At 40.0% G+C, this 12476-nt stretch overlaps 1 protein-coding gene across 3 annotated transcripts in view; it reads left to right on the top strand.

Annotated features, from left to right (window-relative positions):
* Positions 1-12476, top strand: part of ATM (ATM serine/threonine kinase) — a 3174581-nt gene that overhangs the window by 267286 nt on the left and 2894819 nt on the right. For all 3 annotated transcript variants that reach the window (XM_044072618.1, XM_044072619.1, XM_044072620.1), the window contains one exon: positions 9609-9847. In XM_044072618.1, the coding sequence (XP_043928553.1) occupies positions 9609-9847 (239 nt within the window). The remainder of the gene's footprint in view (positions 1-9608; positions 9848-12476) is intronic.

The raw sequence follows: 12476 nt of genomic DNA on the forward strand, positions 1-12476 counted from the left end.
AGGTGATAGGGTTATAAAGTAGGATGGAATTTGGGATTTTGTTCATTGGTTTAACAAAATTAGATTAGTTAGAGTGAAGAGACTGGTAAATAAGTAATTAGTAGGATTTAGATGGAAAGGGGATAATGTTGTTAAATATAGGAGTTTCTGTAATAAGAGATGTGAGAGTGGATTGGAGGATTTAGACAGGAAGTTTGAGTCTTGTAGGAGGTTGAGGTCAGTAAGACTATAGTATAAATCTCAGGTAAACAGGTGTGGGTGAGAAAGGGAGTAGGGGAGTGGAGTGAGCCTGAGGGTAGTGTAGTATCTGCTAATCTTACCAGAAAGTATTTGGACAGTGCAGAAAAAGATGCATTTTTCAGCTCTCCCACCCAGTGCTCACATTCTAAAAGTTAAATGAAAACACCTTTCTTGCATTTCATTTCTATAAAATTGGCTCTGCTAAGTAATTTCTGTGTTCCTTCTCAAATTCCAAGATGTTTTTGCCTTCTGCATTAGAATAGCGGGATAAAGCCCTAACTATCACTTGGGGCAACATAAGTTCAGCTAGGAACTTGAGTGGTTGTTGGAGCTGGCATGAGTTCGAAGATGAACGAGGAAGGTTAAGCCTGTTTAACACTATTGGGGGGTGGGGGTGCATGAGCTGAAGCTATATCCCCCTGTGGTCGTATCCCAGATAGAGACTGCTGATTTTGAGAGATGCCTGTCTACAACTGGCAAGATTTGATTATGTTTATCACTTAAATTCATGGCCGTGCCTCGCAAACACCCATTGCTGATGAACATGCACAAGGAGAGATGGCCTTAAAAGAGAAACCCTACAGCCTCCTTATGAATGACTGCACAACTCCCAGTTTGCTCAGCCCTCACCCTCAAGGAATGAATGAACTGTATAACTTTTTCCCAGGGAGAATGACTTGATCAGTAGAGCACTGATGGGAGGTAAGCTCTGTGGTCAGACGAGGACCAGATTCTGGATTGCTCATTCTCAAGTCATACTCTGAGCAAGCAAGAAAATAAATGATATGAATAATAATTGAAAGATAAAGTAGTAACAAATCATTCTCTGTTTTCAATTTTCTTGTCCCTTCTACATATAAGGTAAACACCACCAATTAGCTGTAATAAATACCTTAATTAAATGTAATTCTTTGTTTTCAGATGTAGTTTACCAAATAACTTAACTGAGGCAGCTTGCTTAGTGTTTGTTAGTGCTGCTGCTTTCTTTATACAGTTGTAAGTTCATGTAATAGTTGAAATGTTAATGGTCTTAACTAGCAATGTTTTTTATGATGTGAATTTTATTTATAGTACAGACTGTTTGTCCTTTAACAACCTTTATTAAATTATCCCTTAAGATGTAGGCAGGCAAACATTAATAGAAAACTTACTATATTAGCATTTTCATAATTATAGATTACACTTTTTTCTTTCTTCTTAGCAATTGTCATTTACTTCATCATTACATAAATTGCTCAATTTCTGCCTTCCCTTAAATCTCTTGTCTTCATTGTGAAGATTATTCTGCATAAAGTGTTCCCACAAATTAATTTGATTCTATTTAATTTGCTTCTTCCCTTTTCTAAAAATCCCACCTCCATTTCTTTTATCTCCTTTACAGTAGTAAGTACTTCAATTGTAGTTGGTTTAGATTCGGATTTACATGTTCTAGTAATTGCTTTTTGGCAGCCAACAGAATTAAACTTAACAAAGCCTTACTATGTCTTGGGGATTCAGATCCTGTGTCCCAGCACAGAAGAATCATTTCCTTAGTTATAGCCATTTGCTGACAGAGTACTCTGCAAGGAATTTTTTAAAATCTGCCAACTCACTACAATCCCAAAAACATGTTCCGTCAACTGTCTTTTTCCCTTCACTCTTCCAGCATTTGCTATTTGAGGAAAAATTATCTAAAGTCTCTTGGGGTATTATACCTTTGCATTAGTCCCCAAGCAATAATCACAAACCTTCTAGATTTTGGCATACTTTGGAACCAATACAAATAACCTCCCATTGTTTCTTTGTAAATTTTCTTTTAGACTCTCCTCTAAGTCTTTTCTATCCTCCTGTTATTGATTTTTATAGTTGACAAAAAATATTTTGTGTCCTGCTAACTTTTCCTTTTTAACAACAGCTTCTATTCTATACTTGACTCTGCCAGAGCAGGTCTTTCACTTAGGACTCTTCTATCGCTTTCTGTTTGCTTATTCTTTCTGTGGGATCCTCCACTTCAGGTGACCCGTACGTCTGCTCCTATGCAAAACCTCAAGCCTGGTAGCGGCTAGTGCATGGGATGTTGCATGCAGGGCCATAAACCAGGGGCCTTAAATGTGACATCTTCACATACAGACCTCAGAACTTTGCCGCCGCAGGCGAATGTCAGATCAATTTCTTCGCTCTCCTGTCTTCGTCTTCAGATGTCTGAAGTTAAGTACCCCATCTGGGAAATCTTTATTGCTTGAGCTTTGGTTATTGCTTGTTTTCTTAGCCGATGTCCTCTAAGAAGGGGAAATCCGCACAAAGACTCCCACAAACTCTGTTTTTTTCTGTAATTCTGGCCTTTACCGACGATACTAAGATTACTCATCAGTCATCCATTGTTAAGACTTTAAACTTTGTTAGCAGCAGTAGTAGGAGTGCATCCATTCATGGCAGATAGCCATACATGTCTTCTCAAAGGCTTTTGAGTTATGAGAAGATGTACTTTTGCTGATTTGCCTGTATTGTTTTTGTTATTTGAACCGAAGGTGTTCTTCGTGTTTCACTGTTGCAGTCATTACATTTGGGTAATCTGCTGGCAGGTTGCCCTCAGTTGGCCTGATTAGCAATGTCTTGGGTCCTGCGTTGGTTGCTGTCCCTTCTTTCATGACGTCAGGTCATCAGGGGTATAAAACATACAGCCGATGCCATTACATCAGTCTTTCTTGCTGTGCGGTACCCGAAGCAGAAGCAGTTCACAAGTGCCAGTTGGCCGACTCCTAACATTTTCGTGATTGTGTTTCAGAACCAAAGTCTTCAATTAAAAAGCTAAGTACCCTGTTGGGGAAACTTTTTCTTGCTTCTTACCGATGTCAGTAAAAGTTAATAATTGTATTACTTGTGGGAAGCAAATACCTCATAAGGATTTTCACTTGTATTGTATTCCTTGCCTAGGCCCTGACCACGACGTACCTTGCTGTCGGTTCTGTGCTTTATTTAATCAACGCACTGTCCGTCGTCGGTACATTTTTGCTTCTAAATATTTTGGATCACGGTTTAGTTATCCAGAAATGACGTCGGTTAGCAATCCAACTACTGGGATACCTAAAAAATACAAAGAAAAAGACAGAGACAGGCCGTTGAGGTTCAAAACTGCCAACGACGCTTCTCCTAAGCCAGTCGCCAGTTTGACCTTACTCAGTGAGGCACTTTCGCAGCCCCTGATACCCGCTACTTCTGATTCGCAGGCCTCTGAGACCCATTCAGTGTCCGGTATGCCGCGAGATGCTTCAATTATGGAACCCACGGATGTCTCTACCTTGGATGGGTGTGGAGCTGCTGTGCAGGCACCAGCTTCTGAGGGTGTATTCAGGCCTACAGATTTGTATATTAAACCGACGTCATCTTCAATATTAAGGCCAAAATCTCGATCTATGTCTAAAAAACTGACGCCTAGGCCACATGTGCAGGCCCCTATGCCTAAAAAACAAGTGATCAAAATGGCTGAAGATTTAATTGCTCTAATCAGGGGTAGCCAACCCCCACCTTCAAAGAGGCCTAGGACTGAACTCGACTATGAATCTTCTGAACAGGATTCTATTTCTTCTGACTCTTCTAATGAACAGGATTTGTCTATATCTACATATGAGGACTCTGCAGAGGATTCCATTCCTTCTGCTTCTCCCCCTGAGGATTTTTCTTTTCAGGAAACTTTACATACCTTAAGGGAACATTTCCACTGGGGAAAGTCAGGATTTTTCTGAATCCAAAAAGAGGCTTAGGGATTTTCTTCTTCCTTAGCATAGGCCTTTGGCTATACCTCGTGTACTAGACATTGTTGGTGTGTTTTCAGAATCCAGTATGGCCCCTGATTCCCTGCCTCCAGCCCCTTGTAAGCCAGACAGATACTACAGGGTTCCTGATTCCCACAAATTCCTTTTCAAAAATCCTGTTGCAGACCCTGAAACCATTTCTCACGGGCCCGAGGGCATTAAGGCTTCTTCTGCTAAAAATCCTACCCCTTCTGATAGAGACTCCAGGGCGCTGGATAGATAGGGAAAAAAGGTTTATACTTCTGCAACCTTGGCACTCAGGGCTTTAAACTGTCAATTTCATATGCTAAAATATCAGCAGCATATCATGGGACTGCTTAAACAGAAAATGGTGTTGGTTTCTGACTGTCTGGAAAATAAAGATGTACAGGATGTATTGCATTCAGCTGAACAAGTTGGAAAACATTCTTTGCAATGTGGTTTTGATTCTTTGGAGGCCTTTTGCAGGGCTGCTGTTACTGGGTCTGTGCTTAGAAAGCATGCTTGGCTTAAGGAGCAATCTCTGCCTGATCATGTTAAAAGCAAAATTGTTGGATGCTCCTTTGCAGCAGGACCGTCTGTTTGGCAATAAGGCTGAAGAAGTTCTAAAAAAGATGGAAGATCAGGCTAAATCTATGCAGTCTGTAAAAGATTTCTTACAAGTTCAACCTCCAAGATTTAGTAGGCACTGGCCTACTAAGAACTGGTCCTTTCCAGTTCTTTCCAGAGCCACTCAAGACAGACCCAGACATGCCAAAAGCACCAAGTTTCAGTCCCAAAGGACTTTCAGAACTAAGCAATGAGGTGCCTCCTCTTGCAAATCTGGAAACAACAAGACACCTCCCTATGGTAAACAGTATCAATGACTTTCCTTTAGAATTACCAAGCACTTACCTTTTAGCCGCCCCTTTGGAGGGAAAACTGGCACTTCATGCAAAAAACTGGCAACTTATAACCCAGGACAAATGGGTTTTAAATATAGTGTCCCAAGGATACATATTTCATTTCCACACGTTGCCAGCTCCAAGCGGATGGCCAACCCTGCCCTAAGTCAGTGGGCAGAGGCTCAGAAACAAGTACTTTCTCTCTTAAACATGGGGGCTTTTCAACTAGTACCAGAAGGGGAAAAGGAACAAGGTTTCTATTCCACACTTTTCCTGGTACCCAGAAAAGACAAATCATGGTGTCCAATTCTGGACTTGTCTACTCTAAGCACTTTTCTGGACTTGTCTACTCTAAGCACTTTCCTGGACATTCCAAAATTCAAGATGCTGACTCTTCACCAGTTACTTCCTATGCTAGGCAAAGATGCCTGGTTAGCAACTCTAGATCTAAAAGAGGCATACCTGCATATCCCAATCAGGGAATCTTGCATATGATACCTTCGCTTCAAAGCAGGCTTTTTGCATTATCAGTTCTCTGCACTGCCCTTTGACTTATCTACTGCGCCCAGGGTCTTTACAAAATGCCTGGCTCCAGTAATTGCATTTTGCAGGCAAAGAAATATTCAAATATATCCATACCTGGATGATTGTCTAATTCAGGCAGAAAACAAAGCCATTCTTCTAAAACATCTGGCTTTGTAAAAAGGGTTCTAATTTGTCTAGGGTACACCATAAACGAAAAGAAATCACAACTAGTACCCTCTCAAAAAATAACATTCCTGGGTGCAAGCTTGAATACAACTGCCCAGATGGCTTACCTTACGCCAGAAAAGCAAATTTAGTTGGTGACTTACTTCAAGCAGGTGGCCACAAAAACTCTGTTATCAGCAAGAACAAGTACTGCAAGGGTTCATGGCCTCCTGCATTCTTCTAATTCCATATGCAACACTGCATATGAGGAAACTTCAGTGGTACTTAAAAAGTTTATGGAGTCAACATTCTCACAGCCTGGAAACAATCCTGTCATACCTTGCCTGCAACTAGAGTTCCTATGGTGGGCAGAGGCCTGCCACCAAAACAAGGGACTGCCATTCACACTACCCCCTGCCGCCCAAACCCTAACTACAGACTCATCAGACTATGCATGGGGGCTCATCTGGCAGGGAAGTGCATTCAGGGCAAATGGCGCTTGAATCAAATGCACCTTCATATCAATCAAACAGAAATGCTAGCTGTACAGAAAGCACTGACAGCCTTCAAGGACTACCTTCATCCAGGTCAACTAATGGTAACGACGGAAAACACCACAGTTATGTGGTACATAAACAAGTGGGGGGGTTCACATTCTTACCCCCTTGCAGACAAGCCATGGCAGTGTGGAACACGGCCTTGAGCTATCAAGTACAACTACAAGCCCAGTTCCTGCCAGGAAAGCTGAATATTTTGGCAGACGATCTAAGCAGAAATCTCATGGACCCACACAAATGGAAACTGGAACCACGGATTTTCAACATGTTGGCATGCAAATGGGGGAGCCCGGACATAGATCTCTCTGCCTCACCCCAGAACTACCAGTTGGACAAATTTTGCAGAAGAACTCCTCACAAAACAGCCTGGAAAGTGGATGCTCTGTCCTTCAGCTGGAAAAACCTGTCAGTCTATGCTTTTCCCCCTCTGCCTTTGCTCTCCAAAGTTCTACTAAAAATCAAACAGGACAAACCAAAGATGATTTTGCTTGCTCCAGACTGGCCTCGCCAACACTGGTACTCACCCCTGCGTAGTCTGTCACAACTTTCGCCATGGCACCTGTCTCAGACACCTTCCTTACTGTCTCAACAGAACAACCAAATTATGCACCCTCAGCTCCAAACTTTGTATCTTGCAGCTTGGCTAATCACTTAAATTCCCCCCTTAGCATCCCTCAGCAAACCTGTGATGGATGCCATTTTGGAGGCGAGAAGACCTAGTACCAGAAAATCTTATGCTGACAAATGGAAAAGATTTTGTGCCTGGAATCAATCTCAAGGGATGACTACAGCAGTGCCCAATTTACCTCAGATTTTGCAATACTTAACTGAGATGCTTCACAAGGGCATATCTTTTTCTTCCATAAAAATCTATGACTCGGCCATTTCAGCTCATTACAACACAGAATCCCCCTCTTCTCTCATCCTCTTTTAAAGCAGTATCTCAGAGGGGCCAAAAACTTAAGGCCGCCCAGGAGAGCTCCAACCCCTGCCTGGGACCTTAACTTTGTATTGGAAAACCTCACTCTACCTCCTTTCGAGCCAGCTGCTACTGCAGACATAAAATTCCTTTCCTGGAAAACAGCTTTCCTTTTAGCAATCACTTTGGCTAGAAGGATTTCTGAATTACAGGCCCTTATGGCAGTGGAGCCTTTCATCATCTTTCATGCGGACAAAGTGTCACTTAGGACCAACCCATCCTAGGTGGTATCCAGTGTGGCTCTTAATCAGTCCATTCATTTACCAGCTTTCTTTCCTAATCCACAGAACAAAAGGGAGCGGATTCTGCATTCATTAGATGTACACAGGCAACTTAGATTTTACTTGGACAGGACTAAATCTCAAAGAAAATCTGAACAACTGCTGGTAGCATTTGCTGCAGGGGGCAGAGGGAAAGGCTATTTTAAAGCAAACCTTTTCCAAATGGATAAGCCATTTCATTCATTTCTGCTATAAGCACCATGGAAAACCTATCCCCCAAGGGGATCAGATCCCATTCCACCAGGGCTGCATCTACTTCTACTGGCTTTCTCAGAGGTGTTCCTACCAGAGATATTCTAGAAGCTGCTACCTAGAGTTCAGTTCATACTTTCACCACTATCACTTAGCAGTTTTGTCTAAATCCAGAGCTGTCTTTGCCACTGCTGTTTTGCAGGGTCCTTATAGCCAGTCCTAATACTGTATAAATCCATCCTCCCAACCTTAGCTTTGGGAATCTACCCAAATGTAATGACTACAGCAGTGAAACACGAAGAACATAGTACAGTTGTGTACACGTACCATAAATGTAGATGTTCGAGTGTATTCACTGTTGCAGTCCTGGTTACTCTCCCTCCAGCCCCCTGTTTTTTTCTCTTACTATGCCTCTCCTTTATTTTTCTACACTTAAAAGCCTTTTTTGGTGTATTTGCTTTTGTTTGGAGGTATATATTTTTGTGTTTATAATTACTTCTATATTTTGCTCCCCATTTGGGGGGTACCTGACATCTGGGGCAAGAAAAACTGATGTAATGGCGTCGGCTGCATGTTTTATACCCCTGACAACCTGACGTCATGGAAGAAGGGACAGCAACCGATACAGGACCCAAGTCTTTGTTAATCAGGCCGACTGAGGGCAACCTGCCAGCAGATTATCCAAATGTAATGACTGCAACAGTGAATACACTCGAACATCTACATTAATGGTATGTGTACACAACTGTACTTTCTACAGCTTCTTTAGTGCTAGATTAAGTGTTGTGGAATCACACAAATGAAATATTGCTTGCGTTCTTTTAGCTTAATTTAAAGAACTTAGTTAGCCATGTACAGATTTCCACTAAATCTTTATGCACAAAGTGGGAGGAATGTTTCTTTGGTATTGATCTGTCATTTATTGAGCTAAGTTAGTATTAGCTGCATGTCGGCGTACTTGAGAATGAGATCTCTCGGTTCATGATGATTAATTTTTTGAAGAGTTTGAATACTTGTATGAGAATTTACAGCGAGTGATCCTTTTAAAAGACCAGGTAGTTTTCATGGGGAAAGGATTACTTTTTTGTACTGATGCGAGCATTTTTATTTTTTTGTGTCTCTGCTCTACAGAGTTTCATACACAGTCAAGGGTAAAGTGATTTGAAGAGGAGTTTGGTCTGGTCGATATTAATAAGATGGATAATGTTAAGTTTGTGTATTATGTCGGTGATTTGTTTGTGGTGTGTGTACTATTCCCACTGTAATTTACGTCTGCTAGCCATCTAATGTTTGTGTTTGAAGGTTTATTTGACACTTGATTAGATTCACGGCTATGAAAAGGATAATGGAAATGTGGTTTATGTAGTGGTAAAGTGAAACTCTGCTTAAGAGCTGGAAGCATTTTCACATAGCAGACCATTAAGGCCTTACTTCTCTAGATCAAGACAAGTATCCACTGTGGTGACTTTAAACTGTGTGTTTTCATGTAAAAGTTATGTATTACTACCTTTTCATGATGGCAGAATATTTTTTTTCCTAGGCACAAGAAGAGTGTCATCTCAAAAGACTATCTTTAGATGAATAAAATTGTGAGTTTTAGGCGGGTGATGTGATGAAAGCTTGCAAGTTTTGCAGCCTGTTGTCAGATTCACATCTTTGTTTCAGTTCTCAGTTGGTTTAATAATCAGATAGGCACTTCTTTTTAGCAGATTAGAGGATAGGACATTTCAGTTCTAGTTTTTGTCTCTTAGTTTGTGTTTTAGTAGAGCTAGTGAGACATTTGCCAGTTCATTTTTAGCCGTTGCAATTATTTTGAAAGGACAACTTTTTGTTGTACTACACAAGTATAATATTGTTGTACATCTGAAAAAAAAAGTTAAAAAAGATTACTGACTGAGAAATATCATCAAAAACTGGCTTGTTTGGACATCCAGTAACTTTGCCAACCTGTGAAAGTACTGGACAGAGTGTGTCTGCTTTTTCATTTTCATCTGGAGTTTATCTCATTATTTCAGGATGGAGAAGATATCAGCTGCTCTTGGTCATATCCTGGCTGCTCTTAATGCCTTTCTTAATGTCTCTGCAATAAACAGTCGTATCAGGGTCTGCAGATTAGGAGAAGAAATCATCCCAACACTGCTTTATATTTGGGTCTACAGCAGACCCCAGGATTCCTTGAAGGAAGAAATCATTGAAATTCTTCATCTACAGCTTCGTGTTCATCACCCTAAAGGAGCCAAAACTACAGAAACAGGTACATTATTTGCTATCCTTTTTTTCCTCTCTTTGTTTCTTTACCCATAGATTTTGTTTCTTGTCTTATAGACTGGCTTCATTTACATAATGAAATTTTTCATTTGATGGTGGTGTCAAAAGAGGAGTGCTTTGCAGTATTGCACTTTTTGTATTCCAAAAGGGAATTATTGACCCTACAGAATTTCTTATACAAGTACACTATATGGCGAGTGACCCTTTAGTTTGCAACACAGATTGGATTTTCTTAAGAAACACAGGCAATTAGAGAAATTATTGCCACAGAGCAATAAAGCTGTGCCTGCAACACATGTTTGATAAGCAAGTCTAGGAACTGGAGGAGCTGAAAAGGAAAAAGAGGTGTCGGCAGTTCTAACTGTCCTGCCCTTCTTTTTTTTTCCATAAACATCTTTATTAATTTGCACTTGTGACATAGATAAATTCACTTTTATATAAAAGCAATCAAATTGTACTAACAAGTTCACGTTTACAAACATTTTACTTCACATATATTGTTATATATCCTGTAGTAAGCAAAATTACATAAATTATTCAATTCTTGCCCCCCCCCCCTTTTTTAAACAAGAAACATTTTTATTAAACCATCACTTGTGACACAGGCAGTCATACATTTATATAAATGAAAACAAACCACACTGACACAATCCTAGTTGCTAGCATTTTACATCACAAACCATACTGACACACTCACAGCTGCAAACATTATACATCACTTATCATTTACCCATCATTTCAGTCAAACATTACATAGCTCATTATTTAACTCCTGTCTTCTTTTAGACTTCATTCCTCCCCTGTATGTATTGTTCCCACAAGTCCCAGTTTGCCTAAGTAGTTTGCTCCTACCCTTTTCTAAAGTTGTTTGATCTCTTACTATATTCACTACTCCAGTATAGTTGGTTTAGATTTTGATTTCAGTTTTCTACTAATTGTTTTTTTTTTTTGCAGCCAGCATACCTCTCAACTGTACAGATTTTTGCCTCATATTTTTGGTCCATTTTTCATAAAATTGTGGTTTTCTGGCAAATTAGTGACAAGTCATTAAAGATTGAAATTAGAAAATAATGGCAGACATTTGAGTTTGACTGTATACCCTTCATAAAATCCATGCTAATGCAAAATCTGTTATTCTGTCTACTTTCTAAGTTTGTAAGAGTAATATTTAAAAACTGCCCCTATTTTTGGCCTTTGTCCCACTTTTATTTATGACTTTGTCCAGATTTCTTGCTCTAAGAGATTGAGAGGTATGGAAGCCACCATAATTAGACCCAGCAAGTCCTTACCATGTCTAGGCAATTCCAATTCTGTATCCTCATCTTCCTGGACACACCAGTCCGCCCACCCAACATCTCTTAACAGTGCATCCCTCAGGGAATCCCTAAAGCTTGCCAACTCACCTCATTCCCAGAAAATATATGTTCCAAATTACCTCTTTCTTCCCAGTATACCTTCAACATTTGGTGTCAAATTCTTTGGAGCCTTCTTGGGGTATAAAATATGCATATAAACATTTCCAAACAAAAATCCTAAACCTTCTAGATTTTGTTGCATATTTGGGAGACATACATATATCCCATTGTTTATTTGTGAATTGTTTATCCAACTTCTCTTCCCAATCCATTCTAAACTCCTCTGATTGATTCTTATAGTTATCATGCAGTAATTTATATGCTCTACTAATTATTCCTTTTTAATGGCAGCTTCTGTTCTAGTTTCTACTAAAAACTCTACCAGTGCTGGTCTTTCATTTAGTACCCCCCTTTCTCTTTAACTATAATCTGTTATCACCCCTTGATAGGGAAGGCAATCTGTAACCTGCAGTCTAAATAAATTATTGGCATCTACCCATTCGATTATATTTCCCTCTCTAGTTATTTGCTACCAATACCTTGGTACCATTGCCAGTTTTCTCTAGTAAATTCTAGCCCCCTCTTGCCTGTTGTCTATATCCCTAATTGCATTCTTCCCTATTGTCAGAATCTCCTTTCCGCATTCCCGTGTTGGCTTAGTTCTTAGGATACTTTCTGCAACTTTATAGATATATTCTGTATGATTATTTTTATTCCCCTTAAAGATCTGCATCCAGAATCCCAGTCTCTCCTTGTTTCCTACTGAACTCACCACTGACCCCTCCTTATCCCAGTTCAAAACATCCCTTAGGAAATACCTAAAAATGCAGTGGCTTTGTCCCTGTACAAACCCTGACTGACCCCCACTCAAACATAATTCATAAATGAGAACCTCACAACAAAAATAAAACTCTTGACTCCGTTTAAAATTCTGTATATCACCCACCTACTGGAAAGATTTAAAGTTAACACTACACCATGTATGATAACCACCTTAGTATACGTGTTTTCCTTTTTCAGATGAAAGCTTTAACTATTTCTTTGTCAGCTACTTGCTTCCAACCTTTGCTGTGTGTATGTGAGAAAAACATGTACCTGTGTGTACATATTGTTAAACAAATCTGTTTGTGATAATTAATCAGTTTACATAAAGTTTTTGTCTTTTCCTTCTAGCATGTCGAGGGGTCAGTTGCTAGCGTCCTCTCCTGCTCAGCTGGTGAATCTGGGAATATTGAGGCAATGTTACAATTGCCTCATGTA

This window comes from Protopterus annectens, chromosome 5.part0 (assembly GCF_019279795.1).
Source record: "Protopterus annectens isolate FY-2018-M chromosome 5.part0, PAN1.0, whole genome shotgun sequence".
Classification (NCBI taxonomy): Eukaryota; Metazoa; Chordata; order Ceratodontiformes; family Protopteridae; genus Protopterus; species Protopterus annectens.